Here is a 17,993-nt window from a genome sequence, read left to right as displayed (position 1 = left end):
AAGTGATAGGGAGCCACTGGGGTGTAACTAAATTGAGGGAGAGGTATTGTACAATTTGACAACGGAACACAGTCAATCAACCACGAGTTTCTGTTTACTACAGTTTTTCCCCTCTATTTATAGTTCTCTGGCTTCTGCTTTCAAAATGATTTTCCCCAGGAGAGGTCTCTAGTGTCACCTTTAAAGAGCAATATATTCTCTTCTTGGAATTTGTCCTTTGTAATCATTTGCCTGATGATCAAGAAAATTTATCCAATTTTCATGTAGAACAGCAAAGACTTTTCAATAACTTTAAAAACCTTCCCTCTTTCTTAAAATTGGCCATAGTTTTTCGTCTTCCTCAAGTACAATTCTATATTAGGACAACAAAACATTTAAGTGGTTGAGAGAACAGTGCTAACACTTAATCAACCAACATTTGTTAAATACGTACCAAATACAAGTAACTTTGTTAAGAGGTAAATGAAGACATAAATGAAAGAGCCCTTCTCCTCAAGGAACCTACATTTTGTTAGGGTTTGATAACGTACATAAAAATAAGCATATACAGAGTAGGTAGAAAATAAACAGAAGAGAATTTCTGCGGGAGGTGATTCAGTAGAAGAGGTAGTAGTTATGATGATCAAGAAAGGTTCGGTGTAGAATGTGGTACTTAAGGCATGTTTTGAAGGAAAATAGAATTAAAAGTGGTAGACATCAAGAAGGTAAGGGGAGACAATAAGGTAAGAGAAAAATGCTGAAAAGAGAGACTGAGAAGGGAAATAGTAAAAGCAACACAGAAGGAAATCCACTAATAGTAATTATAACTTTGAATGTGAACTGGAAAAACAATTATAATAAAATTCCTTTGGAAAAACAAAAAGTCAAGAATATCAAAGGAAATAATGAAGAAAAAAATTTAAAGGAAGCAGGTTTAGCAGTGCCAGATCTTAAACTGTATTATAAGGCAATAAGTATCAAAACTATCTCGTGCTGACTAAGAATTAAAAAATGTGGATCAGTGGAATAGAACTGGCATATAATTTACAAAAGAAAATAAACATAATAGTTTTGTATTTGGCAAGTGTAAGTATTTAAGATCGTGGGATTATTTATAAGATTATTTGGTTAAATTTGTTGGAAAAACTGGAAAACAGTATGGCATAAATAGGACATAGACCAATACCTCACATAGTTATTTTACATCCCTTACCAAGATTAGATCAAAATGGATCCATGATCTAGATATAAAGAGAAATGTTACAAGAAAATTAGAACACAGAACATATTACTTATCAGACTTACAAATGGATTTATGTTCATCCTTCGTTGCCAAAGAAGACCATGCCATCAGAGAAATGATGACATAATTTGCACTTGATGTTATATTGAGTGAGGAAATGCTGTGCAAGGTCACCAGCCTCATTTCTCTTTCAGAGTCATCTGAATCCAGTGACCTGATTTTCCTAAGGATGACAAGATGACCCAGGATGCACTGGGAGACCCTGGTCTCTTTAGGCCAAGGACTATGCCAGTACTCACTTAGGGTGAGGTAACCCCCATTCATTGAAAAGACTTGTTTAAAAGAAGTAGTCAGAACTTGACCCCTTTAATGAGTCAAAGAAGAGAAAGACATCAGGCTGGAAGGGAAACAGCAATAGTTCCTACTGATAATCACTATGAAGTCAGGAGGATCCAGAGAAGAATCTTTAGACTGGATTCAGATGACTCTGGAGGAGAAGTAAGGCTGGTGACCTTGCACAGCCCTCCCTCACTCAAAACAAAGTCAAATGCAAGTTATGTCATCATTTCATGTCATCATTTCTCTGGCAAGGTCTTCTTCAGCAATGTAGAATGAACACAATCTTGTGTGTAGACTCAGCTCCTCCTCTAATGTCTGTCTCCCCCCTCCCCTTCCTCCTCTCTCCAAAGGAAGGTAAATTTGGATGACCAAAGATGCCCAGTTGAATTGGGTTTTACTGGCTACTCTCCCTTCCCTTCCCTTCTCTTCCTGTACCTTCCCAGAACCTTGAGCCTACTGTACTGTGAAGCTCTGACACCATTGGGCCCCTGTGCCCTGCCTAAAGGCCCATCAACTGGGGAGAGGCTGAACAAGTTGTGGTATATGAATATAATGGAATACTATTATGCTGTAAGAAATGATGAGCAAAAGGACTTCAGAAAAATCTGGAAAGATGTATGAACTTATGCTTGGTGAGGTGAGCATAACGAAGAGAACATTATATACAATTACAGTCACATTGTACAATGATTAACTTTAATAGACTAAGCTCTTCTCAGCAATGAAAGTTTCTAAGATATCTCCAAAAATTTCACAATGGAAAATGCTATCCACATCCAGAAGAACAATGCAGTCTGAATGTAGACTGAAGCATACTATCTGCTCTCTCTTTATTATTTGTTTTCTTCTTAACCATGGTTCATCCCATTGGTTATAATTCTTCTTTACAACATGACTAATGTAAAAATATATTTAATATCAATGTATATGGAGAGCCTCTGTCACATTGTTGTGTGTCGCATGTTGTCGCAGGTTGTCTTGGTGAAGGGATAGGGGAAAGAGGCAGAGAAAATTTAAGAACTCAGAAGCTTGTGGAACTAAATGCTGAAAGCTAAAATTAAATTAATTAATAAAAAAAGAAAAATGTTTAATTGTTCCAGCCCCAGATGAGTAACTATAACTATGTCTTATCTGTATGTAAGAAGAAAGATATGTTCTGTAAATATATTTTCATAAATTGAATTGAAAATTGAATGCTGAAAACTATAATAACCTTTGAAATAAATATGTTTATATAATTTAAGGAAAAAAAAGAGAAAAAAAGAAAATATAATGGAAAGAAGCCAGGAATACAACTAGAAGGCTATTTTAAGATTCTAATCTCAGAATCTTCCTTCATATTAATCAGGTATATAAAATCTCTCAGAAATAGAGAAAGAAAATGATTTGATGTATGGAAGGGATCAAACAGATAGGAGAGAGCAATAAAAAACTTCAGCAGTGTGTTGCATTTCCATAAACATGACATGAAAATAAACCAATTTATCCAATAATAGCATATTTTTAGGCATGCCATTGAAGGTGTATGCCCTTGAAAATCATAAAAAGTTGTTGAATGACTATTTCCCTAACAACTAGAAAGCAATAAAAATCATCTTGTATTATAATTCTTTTTGGCTAAGTTAAAGATGATTTTTCTCTTCAGGGTCTGCTTGTTTACATATATTTATCCAATTAGTATTAACAGTCATGATTCACATAGCTCGTCCAAGCATGGGGGGCGGGAGAGAAGAAGACATACGTTCATCTGCTCTCAATTAATCACTATTTAATCATCATGCACTAAGGTAAGCATCTTGTTGTTAGGATGTTTGGTTCAGAATGCGTGATATAAAGTTAGAAGCTCCAAAATAGTGATCATTTCATTCACACTAAAATTCCAAAAATTGAACTCAAAGCTAATTTACATCTCTTTCAAACTTAACCTTTATTCTAGGTTCTTATATTAGGCAGTTCTAATTACCAGTTGTAAAATTTATTATACTGTCCTTCCTTAATTTATAACCCCCAAATACTTTTTCTTCCCTTTGTGAAGGAATCTTCCTCCTAGAAAGATCAATAAAATATTTGTTTTTTAAAAACGAAATAAATAAAGATATTATTTGTAATTGTGTTTTTATTATCCACTTTTTCTTTTGTGTTATATGAACAAATTCTTTTCTTTTATGATTATAAAGTAAAAGACTTTTGAAAACCTTTAATTTGATTTATTGGCATCCCAGTACTTCATAAACTTTTCTAAGAAGGTCTATGGAGCTTATTTTATAAAACATGGTAGCAAATCTGTCCTGTTTAACATATATTATTATTTTTTTCTGAAACACTTCACTACAACAAAACCTAGCAAAGATCTGAACACTGCCAAATAAGAAAAGGAATGCTCAAACAATACCAAAAGTCCTTAGGAGTATAATTTCTTCTGTGACACTCAAATTTAATGTTTTAGAAGAATGAGGAAACTTATTTATGTGGCTTTGACTCAGCTGTCTTGTCAAAAGTCACCTGCATACAAGATTTCAAAACTAGTGAAAGACAGAGGGAGGGAGAGAGGAAGGAAGGAAGGAAGGAAGGAAGGAAGGAAGGAAGGAAGGAAGGAAGGAAGGAAGGAAGGAAGGAAGGAAGGAGTGAAGGAGCGAAGGAAAGAATGAAGGAAGAACAAATGAATGTTCTTGTTGGTGAATGTTTCAACACATTTTTTTTTTCCCAAAGTTCTATAGAGGCACCATGGAATAGGGAGAGGAGACTTTCCTTCAAGAGATCTGGGCTTGTATTTGTATTGCCAAGCCAATATTCACAGCACAGCATATTAACTGACTGAATATGCCAGTATAAATCAATCAATCGCCAAGTATAAAAGACTCTCCACATAGAAGGCAGAAGAAAAACAATTATTTAAATACCAGAAAGCCATATCCCAAAACTGGAAAGCAAAATCTGTCATGGTGACCAAGAAGTTAATAAACATGATCAAAGCAGGGGACAAAGCCATTCTCAAACCTCCCCTCTCTCATTGTGAACTGTCACACTGAGTCAGTTGGCCTGTGTCAGATGGCCTGTGTCAGATGGCCTGCGTTCTATCCACTCTGACCTGTCCCCATTCACTCACATCCTCCTGCTTCCACTTCACCCTTCCTGTTCTACCTGTTCAGCAAGCTCTTCCCTCCAAAGTGACTTAAGCTTCCAGGTAATTTAAGCAGATCATATGGGCCTATTAATTAACGAGAAAGATCTTTCCATTTAAATTACAATTATAGTATTTTGCTCCATTTCTTATTAACTTCATGATACTGGATGAATCACTTAACATATCTAAACTTCATTTCCTTATTTGAAAAAAAATAGGTATGCCAGGAATAGCACAAAGTGTAGACTGCAGAGCTTATACAATTGAAAATAGAATGTTATCATGGAGAAGCAATGTTTCATAACATGAAATGTATTAGCTATAGAGGTAGAAAGGGTTTGTATCCTAGCTCTGATACTTGATATGTAAGTGAAATGAGAAAAGTAACTCTACCTTTCTACACCTTAGTTACATCATATGTGAAGAGACATAATCATATTATGCTTCCTCCCTCACAAAAGGTATGAACCTTCACAGGACTGGCATAAGTTAAGAGTTTCATAAACCTTAAAGTGTTAAATAAATTTATATCTCATTCTAGATATTACGTCTATTACTTCTCTGTGAGGTAGTAAATAAAATTTTTCACCATCAGTCTTCCAGAACTTTGATTAATTCATTTTATTGATCAGAGATTTTAAGTTTTGAAAGAAAACAAAAAAGGGGCAAAGCCATGGTGGCAGAGTAGAAAGATGCAATACTCTAGATCTTCCCCCGCAGCCCATAAAATACCTGTAAAAAATGACTCTAAACAAATTCTAGAGCAACAGAAGCCATAAAATGACAGAGTGAAAGAGATTTCCAGTCCAAAGTAGCCTGGAAAGCTGATAGGAAAGAGCTATCACATGGGTAGGGAGCAGAGCGCAGCCCAAGTAGCCCAGACCAACCTTGGCCACTTGGCACCAGCAGGAACAGAACTGGAATAAGCCTCTGGAGCACAATTCCCAGCAGCAGTGGCAGTTCTCAGATCCCTCAGCCCACAAACACCAAAGAAAGCTTCAAAGGTCAGTGAGAAAGCTTCTTCATCTGGGAAAGGGAATGTGGTCTGGCTCCACTGGCAGTAGCCACTGTGGTGGCAGCATCTATTGGTGGAGCCTGCTATTTAAAAAGTCCCTGGGAGAATTGAGCAGCTGATCTGAATCTCAGCCCTGAGTCAGGCTCTGGGATGAAGAGAAGGAGCACTGGCAGAACTGGAGGCAGTTGTGGAGAGGGAATTTTTCTACTCGAAGTTTCTGGGCAGAAAAGTTTTGGTTGCTCCTGGACCAGTGTGCAGACCAGAAGAGGAGTTAACGCCTCTCCCTTGATTGTGCTACCTTGGAGGAACTGAGAACTTTCAGGTCCCCAGAGTATACCCTTCTCTTGGATAAGGACTCAAAAGTCAAGTAATTGGCTGGAAAAATACCCAAAAAAAGGGCAAAAAAATAAGACTATAGAAGGTTACTTTCTTGGTGAGCAGGTATTGTTTAAATCCTTTCAGATGAGGAAGAACAATGCATACTTTCAGAGGAAGTCAAGGATTCTGCATCCAGTACTTCTAAAATAAATATACAATGGTCGCATGCCATATAAGAGCTTGAAAACTGAGTCAACAGCTTGGTAAAGGAGACCCAATAAAATGTTGAAGAAAATAGCACTTTTAAAAATTGGCTAACTCAAATGGCAAAAGAGGTCCAAAAAGCCAATGAGGAGAAGAATGCTTTAAAAAGTAGAATTAACCAAATGGAAAAGAGGCTTCAAAAGCTCACTGAAGAAAATAGTTTTGTGTTGTTTTTTTTTTTTTTTTAATTACAGTGGAACACATGGAAGCTAATGACTTTATGAGAAATCAAGAAATTACAAAACAAAACCAAAAGAATGAAAAAATAGAAGACAATGTGAAATATCTCATTGGAAAAACAACTTACCTGGAAAATAGATCCAGGAGAGACAATTTCAAAAATTATGGGACTACCTGAAAGCCATGACCAAAAAAAGAGCCTAGCCATCATCTTTCATGAAATTATTAAGAAAAACTGCCCTGACATGCTAGAAACAGAGGGCAAAATAAATATTGAAAGAATCCACTGATCACCTCCTGAAAGACATCTAAAAACAGAAACTCCTAGGAATATAGTATCCAAATTCCAGAGTTCCCAGGTCAAGGAGAAAATATTGCAAGCAGCTAGAAAAAAGCAATTTGAGTATTGTGGAAATACAATCAAGAGAATACAAGATCTAGCTACTTCTACATTAAGGGATCAAGGGACTTGGAATATGATATTCCAGAAGGCAAAGGAACTAGGATTAAAACTAAGAACCACCTACCCAGCAAAACTGAGTATAATACTTCAGGAAAAAAAATGGAAGCTTACTCTCTTCACATTTGGCTTAAAGAAGGAATAACATGCTCTCTCAATTTGGTGTAAAAATATATCTTACGCTACAGGAAAGTAGGGGAGAAGGGGACAAGTGGGGTGGGGGGGGTGATTGAAGGGGGGCAAATGGGAGGAGGGAGTAATTAGAAGTAAGCACTTTTGGGGAGGGACAAGGTCAAAAGAGAGAATAGAATAAATGGGGGGCAGGATAAGATGGAGGGAAATATAGTTAGTCTTACAGAACATGATTATATGGAAGTCTTTTGCAAAATACACATATATAGCCTATATCGAGTTGCTTGCCTTCTCAGTGGGGATGGTTGGGGAGCATGGAAGGGACATAACTTAGAACCCAAAGTTTTAGAAACAAATGTTTAGAATTGTTTTTGCATACAAATGGGAAATAAGAAATACAGATAATGTGGTATAGATATCAATCTTTCCCTATGAGAAAAGAGAGATGAGGATAAGGGAAGGGAGGGGCATAATAGAAAGGAAGAAATATTGAGGGAAGGGGTAATCAGGATGCAAGGCATTATGGGGTACAGGGAGGGGAGAGATGGGGAGAAAATTTGGAACTCAAAATTTTGTGGAAATGAATGTTAAAAACTACAAATAACTAAAAGAAATGTGTGATAGGTTAAAACCAAAAGAAATCAGGAATATGTGGATTCCTATCCAGCCTCTGACACATAGGAACTATGTGACCTTGGGCAAGTCACTTAACTGTTTAATGCTCCTGGGTATTTTATAAGATTCTGACTTGTGGACTATTTGTATTTCCAATAATAGCACTGCATATCCTTATACTAATAAATTCACAGGTCTTCTAAAAAAATAAAAAAAAATAGAAATATTGTTTGTTACAAAAGAAAAAGGAAACAAAAAAATCTCAACTTATGCATCTAAAAAATAGCAGGAGCATCTCAATACATACAGGAGAATGCTAAAAATTTCTACATGAAGCCATTAGTTCCATTTCCTATGTCTTACTTTTAAAAAAGGTATGTAATAAATGTAATAAATTTAACTTTAAACAATATTCAGCCAGTGAGTGCTTCCTTGTGAATTTCCTGATTTTCGTTTCTGTATTTTTTTTAAATGACCTCCTTTTTGGGGCTTATTTTTTTGTATCCTCACCTCCCCAGGTACCATTCCCTACTCATTAAAAACAGGGAGAAAACATGAGGTAATAGAGGTGAGTGATAAAATCCTTGTTACAAATAATATAAGCAAGTAGAACAAACCTATTCAGAACCACATTCAATAGCATTATATAATATTATATATGTCTCTATGGGCAGGTGGGTTGCATAGTGGATAGTGCTCTGGGTCTGGAGTCAGGAAGACTCAAGTCCAAATCAATTACTACATACTTACTAGCTGTGTGACTATGGGCAAGTCATTTAACCCTGTTTGCCTCAGTTTCCTAATCTGTTAAATGAACTGGAGAAAGAAATGGCAAACTACTCCCTTGACTTTACCAAGAAAACACTGAAATGATGGACATGACTAAAACAACTGAACCAGAAGTTGGATATCACATTCATCAGAAGTCCTCTGGAGATTGTGGCTAGCAAGAACAAACCCCAAAATCTTAAATAATTTTAGAAAGACATTATAGTAATTTGGTAGAGGAGGTTAATCCAAAAAGGAGGTATGACTTCCTCCTATCCAGGCTCATAAAAGTTTACATCATGAAGTATTTAAACAAGAGTGCTACACACAAATAGCAGGTATACAGTTAGATAATTTTGCTGAGAGGGCAACCTGAAAACAACGTAGGTTAAGATAGATATGACTAATCATAGGCAATAAATAAAATTGGAGTGAAGCCAAAACATAAAGAAACCCAAAAGTCAAAGTTGAGTGAACCCATCACAAGTCCTGAGTGTGGTAACCCAAAACAAGAATGCTTTGGGTGGATCTAAGTCCTGGGAAAACCAAAAATACCTTGCAGTTATCTCCAGCATTCCTGGAGTAACTGAGATCATGTGACATTCTGGTTATGAGCAACCTTTAATCACATAAGGTTGGATTCAAACAGTATAATAATTTTCCAAACAATAAATATTTTTACTACAATATATAGTAAGTCAATGCATTAATTAGAGCTTTTATGATTATTCTTTTCTTAAAAATTTTTCTTCTCAGTATTAATATCCTTGCATAAATTGTTCTCCTGGTTCTGTTCACTTCAAATTATGTCGTTTCACATTGACTGGGATTCATATAATTATTTTATTTGCTATTTGTTAATACTTAATAAAATATCAATATATTTATATACCAAAATTTGTTTATCCATTCTCCACTTTTCTAAAAGGTAATCTAAGGCACTCAGATTTTTATATTTTGATATACTTCTCTTTTAAATTCTTTTTCCCCACCTCCTCCAAGTATCAGTTTGTTTTGTTTGTTACAATTCCTGTCTTGATGTAATCCTCCCTCTTCCCTGACCAATCCCTACTTTGGAAGAGACCTGTTGAGACTGATGCATTTCTACCACAAACCGTGTGTTTTCAACATTTCTTTGCCCTTTTCAGATAAGAATGAGAATCATCTGATGCTCATATTCCTCTCGTCTCTTTTTTTCTTCATATTTCTGTGTTTCATGTCACAGACTACAAGGATGAGAAAGAACAGATTCCACTCCCTTTCTTCCTTTTGTGTTTCTACATTATTCTATTATTTTCACCTTCCTTTCTCTTTTCCCTCTTCAAACCCTCATAATAGAGTTAACACAGCTCCTTCACCTATTTCTTTTTAATTTGACTCCATCAATACTCTTTGAAGTCATTAAAATTTTGAAGCAACATTCTTGCTTAAATAGAATGTCAGCTTCCTCAGATAGGAGAAATCCAAATCCATAGCTGTGACAAAGAAATCTATATACGTTATCAATTCAGGGAGCATGGCCATCCCAAAACCTCTCCATCAGGTCTTTCCACATATAAGTTCCCTTAGGAAAAAAATCACTCCCTCTCTCACTCATGCTAGCTATGCTAGCTGCTCTTTTCTGACTGCTCTCTCTCTGTCTCTGTCTCTATCTGTCTCTCTGTCTCTGTCTCTGTCTGTCTGTCTGTCTGTCTCTCTCTCTCTCTCTCTATATATATATATATATACATATCTATATCTATATCTATATCTATATAGATATATATACCTATATATCTATATATCTATATATCTATATCTATATATCTATATCTATATATATATATATATACATATATATATATATGTATATCTCAGCTCTACCTCACTCTCTCTTCCTGCTACACCCTTCCTACTCCATCCATTCAGCAATCTCTTCCCACCATGGGTTCCATGTCACTCAACCTGTGGGCTGGACCAAAACTCAAAGCAGGTCACATTGGCTTATTAAGGGACAGGCAAGATCTTCAAATTCCCTTAACCTTATACCTGCCTTCCTGACACAGGAATCTATTTTTGCTGTAGAAATTCCAGAATTTTTCCCTTTTGGGGTTTCTTTTAGAAGGCAGTCAATGAATTCTTTGAGAGGACTTTGCCCTCTCATTCAGATAGAAGTGGATAGTTGTCATTTTTGATCTCTTGAAATACAGTCAACAGGCTATATTTTTCCATTGTCTTTTCCACCATTTACCAATTTTCTTTTGTGTCATTATAGCCAATCTGATAGGTATGAGTTTTACTTCATTGGCATTTTCATTTGCAAGTCTCTAATCAATACTTATTTAGAGAGCTTTTGGAATGATTATAGATAACTAATTTCTTTGTGTGAAATCTGTCTTTATATCCTTTGACCAACTGTCAATTAGGGAAATGTCTGGTATTCTTATAAATTTGGCTCAGTTCTCTATGTATTTGAAATATGAGATCTTATCAAAAAACCTTGACTGTAATAATTGCTTCCCAAAATTGTTTGTTTTCCTTTTTAGTTACACTGTTTTTGTTTGTGCAAAAATCTTAAAATTTAATATAACCAAAAGTATCCTTTTTCATTTCACAATGTTCTCTATCTCTTCTTTAGTCTTAATTCTTCCCTTTTCTATAGATCTGACAGGTAAACTCTTCCTTGCTCTCCTAATTTGCTTATGATATCACTCTTTACGTCTTTATGTTAAAATTCTCTGAAGTGTCTCTAAGAAAAAGTGATTGTTTGCTTTCAAACTGTCTGATATTTTGTCAGTATCAAAGCATATATACATTATCCCAGCAAACCCTCATTGCTGCATGTCAGATCATAATCCCTAGTACTAACTTTGTGGTTTTGGTCAGTGCAACAACTGGTCACACCTTCTCTGACTAATTGATTCATCAAAGCATCCTTTGGAAGAACATCACCAAAGAGTTGACATGAACTCATTTTTCTCAAGTTTGCCTCCCTAAGATTTCAAAAAATATGTCTTGATTTATGCTTTTAAGTTGAACTTGTTTTCTGACTTTCCCCATATATTGTGCTTTGTAGTAGAAAATAAAAGAATTCATTACACAGGTAAAAAGATAGAAGTAACAGGGCTTTCCCACTCCTAAATTGGGATGTAATACAATTGAAATTTCCAACACCTTAAGCTACCTCAGTCTCTGCTTTGAGAATATTGTGGTCTTGACCCAGTGGGCACTTTCATGCTCTGTTTTCTAGTGTTTTTAATAAGATGGAGTGCTACATTTTGTCAAAAGCTTTTTCTTCTATCTATTGAGATCACCATAAGATTTCTGTTAAGTGTTGTTATTGATATGTTCAATTATACTGATAGTTTTTCAAATTGTAAACCCACCCTGCATTCCTGATAGAAAACCACCTGGTCATAATGTGTTACTCTCATGATAAGTTGCTGTAATCTCTTTTTGAATACTATTTTATTTATTTATTATTGCATTGATATTCATTGGGGAAGTTGGTCTATAATTTTCTTTCTCTGCTTTGGTGCTTACTAGTTTAGTTATCAATGCCATACTTGTGTCATAAAAGGTATTTTCTGGGACTTCTTTGCTTATCTTTGAAAATAGTTTATATAATATTTGAGTTAGTTGTATTTGTAATGTTTAGTAGATTCACTTGTTAATCCATCAGGCCATGAAAATTTTTTCTTAGGGAGTTCAATCATGGCTTGATCAATTTCCTTTTCTAAAATGAAGTTATTAAAGTATTTGGATTCCTCTTATGATCACCTGGACAATTTATATTTTTGTAAATATTCATCCACTTCACTTAAATTGTCAGATTTATTGGCATTCAGTTGAGCAAAAAAGCTCCTAATTATTATTTTGATTCCCTCTTATTTGGTAGTGAATTCATCCATTTTATTTTTGGTACTGGTAATCCAGGCTTCTCTCTTTTAAATCAAATTAGCCAAAGTTTTATTTTTTTTTCATAAAACCAGATTTTAGTTTTATTTGTCATTTCAGTAGTTTTCTATTTCAATTTTATTAATTTCTATTTTGATTTTCAGAATTTCTAATTCACTATTTAATTGAAGATTTTTAATTTGTTATTTTCTAGCTTTGTTAACTGCATGTTGAATTCATTGATTTGTTCTTTCTCTATTTTATTCATGTAAGCATCTAGAGATATAAATTTACCCCTAGGAACTGTTCTGACTTCATCCCATAAATTTTTATATGTTGTCTCATTAATTTCACTCTCTTTGATGAAATTATTGGTTCTTTCTGTGATTTGTTGTTTTACACTCATTCTTTAAAATTAGATTACTTTCCAATTAATATTAACTTCTTTTTATGTCTCTTTAATACTTATAATTTTTATTACATTGTCATGTGAAAAAGATTCATTTAATATTTCTGCCTTCCAGCATTTGATTGTAAGGTTTTAATCCTCTAATACATGGTCAATTTATGTACAGGTACCATATACCACTGAGAAAAAGTACATTCCTTTCTATCTCCATTGAATGTCTTCCAGAGGTCAACCATGTCTAACTTTTCTAAGATTCTCTTTACCGCAACTTCTTTCTTATCTTTTTTGTGTTTAGAATTATCTAGTTCTGAAAGGGGGAAGTATAGTTTTTCTGTTCATTTCTTCTTGTAACTCACTTAACTTCTGTAAGCATATGGTTCTATATCACTTGGTGCATACATATTTACTACTGATGTTATATCACTTTTTATGGTATCTTTTAACAAGATGTGGTTTCCTTCCTTATCTCTTTTGATTAGATCCTTTTTTTTTTTTTTTTTTGCTTTTGCTTTGCCTGAGATCAGGTTTTTTTTTTTTTGTTTGTTTGGTTTTTTACTTCAGTATATTCTGCTCCAGTCTTTTACCTCAACTCTGAATGTATCATTCTGCTTCAAATGCGTTTCTTGTAAATAGCATATTGTAGAATTCTGTTTTTTAATCCACTCTGCTGTCTGCTTCAAATTTATGGTAGAATTCATCCCACTCACATTCACAGTTTTGATTATTATGTATTTCCCCTTCATCCTATACCCCCTGCTCCATTTATTCTTTTTTCTCTCTCTAATTTTACCTTGTCCTTTTTCACCAGTGTTTTGCTTCTCACTACTGCCTCCTTAAATCAGCCTTCCCTTCTATCATCCACCCCCACTTTTCTTTTCCATTTCCTCTCCTACTTTCCTATAGGCAAGAAAAACTTCTATATACAACTGTGTGTTTTATGTTGTTCCCACTTTGTGCCAAATTTCATGAGTGTAAGGTTCAAACAATGCTCACCTCTTCCCTTCTTTTCCTCTACTGTAACAGGCTATTTGTCCCTCTTCATTTGTGTCCCATCCTGTCTCTTCTTTTCCTCTGCTCACAGTATAATCCTTTTTTCACTCCTTATTTTTATATTATCACATCAAAGTCAATTTATACCCACAACCTCTGTCTCTGTATATTTCTTATAGTGATACAGTTTTCAAGAGTTACATGAATCATTTTCATATGCAGGGTTGTATACAGTCTGACTTTGTTGAATAACATTTTTCCTTTCCTGTTTATCTTTTCATTCTTCTCTTTAGTCTTGTATTTGAAGGACAGATTTTCAGTTCCTCTCCAGTCTTCTCATTAGGAAAGTTTTAAATCCCTCTATTTCATTCAATGTCAATCTTTTTCTCTGAAAAATTATGTTCAATTTTGTTGGGTAGTTGATTCTTGCTTATAATCCAAGCTCTTTTGCCTTCAGGAATATCATGTTCAAATTTTTTAGTGTAAAAACTTCTAAGTCCTGTGTAATCCTGACTATGGCTCCTCTGTATGTTAATTGTTTCTTTTTGGCTGTTTACAGTGTTTTCTTCATCTGGGAGGTCTGGAATTTGATTGCAATATTCCTTGGAGTTTTCATCTTAGGATCTCTTTCAAAAGGTGATCAGTAAATTTTTTCAATGAATACTTTTACCCTCTGGTTCTAGGCTATCAGGGCAGTTTTCCTTGATAATTTCTTGAAAGATACTTTGCTGAATTTTTTTAATATGTAGTTGCCTTCAGTTAATCCAACAATTCTTAAATTCTCTCTCCTGGATCTATTTTCTAAGTCTTTTTTTTTCTAGTGAAGTATTTTAAATAGTCTTCTATTTTTGTCCTACTCTGTGTACTTTGTTGGATTGATTTTTGATGTCTCATAGAGTAATTATCTTTCACTCACCCAATTCTAATTTTTAAAGAATTATTTTCTTCAGTTAGTTTTTGCACCTTCTTTTCCACTTGACCAATTCTGCTTTTTAAGGAGTTGTTTCCTTCAGTCATATTTTTCCATTCTTTTCAAAACTGTTGACTCTCTCTTAAATAACTCTTGCTTATTTTTCCCAATTTTTCTTCTACCTCTCTTATTTGATGTTTAAAATTCTTTCTGAGTTGTTTGTTCCAAGAAGGGTTTTGGGACCTGAAATCACTTTATATTTCTCTTTGAGTCTTTTTATTTGGACATTTTATCATTGTTGCATTCTCAGTTTGTGTTTTGATCTTCCCTGTCACCATAATAGCTTTCTGGGAACATAGCTCTTTCCTTTTCTTTTTGCTTATTTTTAGCCTTTTTCATGACTTTTTTATTTGAGCTCTGATCATGGGGCACATGAGGCACTGTCCCAGTCATTTACTTCTCTGTGTCAGGATCTCTGATTGGAGTCTATGATTTTTATTTTTTTGGACTGTTTTCCAAATAATATGTTTTTGATAGTAGGTTCCTGATATGTTTTTTTTCTTCTAATTTTAAAAGTCTTTTGGGTTTTTTTTCCCAAATATTTCTTACCATCTTATGGATTCATTGATTTCTGTTTGGGCAGTTTTGGTTTTTGAGCAGTGTATATGTTGGTTAATGTTTACTGCTTTCTTTCCTATGCTACTGATTTTTCTTTCAGATTTTTCCCCCCATCAGTTCTTCCTTCCTTTCTTTAATTTTTTTTCTTTCTTTAGATCTCTTTCTTTGTATCTTCAAGATATTTTTAGAGTCCTGGAAGAAACTACTTGTTCCAACTTTTGGTGATCTCTAAAATTTAAATAATTTTTGACAATGATTATATATTATTTATGTATTTCTCCAGGTTTACATTCTAAATTAGGGCTTTGTGTTATGGCTAATCTCTACCCAATCTGCTTTGGGATGGAGTTATGCAAACCTCTTCTTCTCCACCTAGAATATCTGGCTTTTGTCACTGACCTCCTATTGAGGTTACCAACAGGATTCTAGATTGTTAATGTTCTGTTTGTTGGATCTTTATGGTCCTCTCTGGTATCTAGCAAATGAAAGAAGTGAGAGATAAGTCCCAGTTTGAACACTGGTTGGCACCCCACTTCACTAATCACTAATCCTGCTCCTAATTGGACTTCCAGGGTCCCCATTCTGGTATATTCTAAGCACACTCAGACTTTCTCAAGAAAATCTACCGTTCTTACTGTCCCTAGACACAGAGACTTGCAAGGTTTACTTGATCACAAATGCATTCACTTTACTGGAGCGGCTTTCATTTTGCCTGTGGCCTTCTGGTTAACATTTTTTGCAGTTGTTGGATGAAAGAAATAATTTGCTTTACTTTCTCATTTGGCTTCCTGTTTATTATTTGTTCTGGTCCAAACTTTGGTGTTTTCCTGTAATGTTTATTTGCAGTCAATCAGACTTCCATTTTGACAGCCATTTTGGCAAGTTGAAAATGGAAAGTGAATTTGAAAGGAAATATACAGAGATGGAATAACACTTGACTTGGAAGACAGAAGGTCTCAATTAAACTAATGGTTGTCTTAGAACAAAAGTCAGAAAGAAAGCCTCATTTAAGCTAATAGTTTTCTTAGAACAAAAGTCAGAAGATAGAAAAAATGATTATTAAAGCATTAATCATAATTAACTCTAGAGATACAGTTTCTATCATCTACTGCCCTTTCAAATATTAATTTTTAGGGGACACTCCCACTTTGTTAGAGTGAATATTCCAGATGGCTGCAGAAGACATGTTGAGATCTCCATCAGAGCCAAATATGTGTGTGTGTGTGTGTGTGTTTATGATAGAATTATTAAATTATATAAAGGTAAGCTAATCATTTAGTAAAAAAAAAAAAAAAATTGGAAGAAAAATTGAGTAATAGTTTTACCAATCTTTTAGAAGCCTGATATCAAATTAGCATACTTCTACAAATGTCAGTTTTATTCTAATTAATTCATATATCTTGTGGCTTAGAAATTGGTAAATAATAAAAGGTGCTAATCTTTCACAAAAACATTTCTATAGTTGCACATAATTTCACCTTCAATAGCCTTGAGGTTTCTTGTACAGCAATATCCTAAAAAATGATTACTCTTCTGTTCAAATTCCATATCTATTTTAGTATTTCCCAGTATGATTTTAAATATGACATATTTTGAGAGGGGGGCATTTTTGAATGCATTCTTCTTGATTGACAGTCAAGAAATTTCTCTCTATAGTGGTAGGTTTTATTTTACCCTTTATTCATAAGAACTTGAAACTTTTACTATTTAAATAATATTTAAAGTTTAATAATTTTTTTGTTACTTCTTATTTCTGTGTTTGTTTCTTAGTTTTCATTCTCTGAGAAGATTCTTGGTTGATTTTTTTTGTTTTTGGTTATTCTAAATATTGGTATACTTAGGGTGACAAACAATTTAAGGCCAGTCAATTTTGGCAGAAAACTACAACTTCTATATAATGTTTCATTAGAAAAAGCAAAATTTTTCCCCATATTTATCAAATAACATTCTACCATCAGTTCAGTCTCTTCATAAGACTGCAATATGTTCTCAGTCTTTCAGAGACAGTCTACATGGATAGTATCTAGAGAATTTATGACTTTCTCAGGGATCATTTTGTATGTTAGTTGCAACTAACTGTAAATGGAAAATAGCAATTATAATTATTATTATTACAACCTCCAAGATCACTGAAATTGGTCTCTTATTTCATTAGTTCTTCCATGAGAAAGGTCAGCCTTGAAATAAGTCAGACCAATTTGCATATTCTGGAAAGGAGTAATAGATCAGCCTTTGAAACATTCATTAGGTATAAGGATGATGAGGAAAAAAGGACAATAAGCACAAGTGCATAATCCTTATGACTCTTATGACCCTTGGACTTACATGTTTTTAAATCTCGTATCTTTTCCCTTTTTTTCTTTTTCTTATACACACATATGTATGTCTGTAATGTATGTATATGTATACAAGTGCTTATACACTTATACACACATATATACATATTTGCCTATGTGCATATATACAAATACATGCATATATCTATATATAATCATGTCAGAATTTTATATGTGTGTATATAAAATGCATATATGTATATAAAAAACCATATAAATGCTTTAAAACACATTAGTAAATGAAGCTTAAAAATACTTGTAGTTTGTCAGAAATAAAAGATCAGGCTTTAAAAGCAGTTCCTGTATACTATAAGGCAGGAGGTGCGATATCCTGAGAAAAGCGCTGAATCAGCAGTCAGAGGACCTGGGCTACTTTACAGGATTTATCATTTAGTTCATGTGTAATATCAGGTAAGT

General features: G+C 34.1%; 1 protein-coding gene across 8 annotated transcripts in view; it reads left to right on the top strand.

Annotated features, from left to right (window-relative positions):
* Nucleotides 1–17,993, top strand: part of CCDC102B (coiled-coil domain containing 102B) — an 845,733-nt gene that overhangs the window by 750,023 nt on the left and 77,717 nt on the right. The window contains exon 12 of one of the 8 annotated variants that reach the window (XR_011966005.1): nucleotides 1,417–3,669. The exons of 6 other annotated variants lie outside the window; for them this stretch is intronic. Coding sequence is in view for 1 of the 2 variants with exons in the window: in XM_072604130.1 (XP_072460231.1) it covers nucleotides 17,891–17,981 (91 nt within the window). In the remaining variant the exon portion in view is untranslated. Of the gene's footprint in view, nucleotides 1–1,416; nucleotides 3,670–17,890; nucleotides 17,988–17,993 lie in introns of those variants that run through there. One more of the 8 variants, XM_072604130.1, reaches the window with a different exon arrangement.

The sequence above is a fragment of the Notamacropus eugenii genome, chromosome 4 (assembly GCF_028372415.1).
Source record: "Notamacropus eugenii isolate mMacEug1 chromosome 4, mMacEug1.pri_v2, whole genome shotgun sequence".
NCBI classification, from domain to species: Eukaryota; Metazoa; Chordata; class Mammalia; order Diprotodontia; family Macropodidae; genus Notamacropus; species Notamacropus eugenii.
This window is presented reverse-complemented; position numbering and strand designations above follow the sequence as displayed.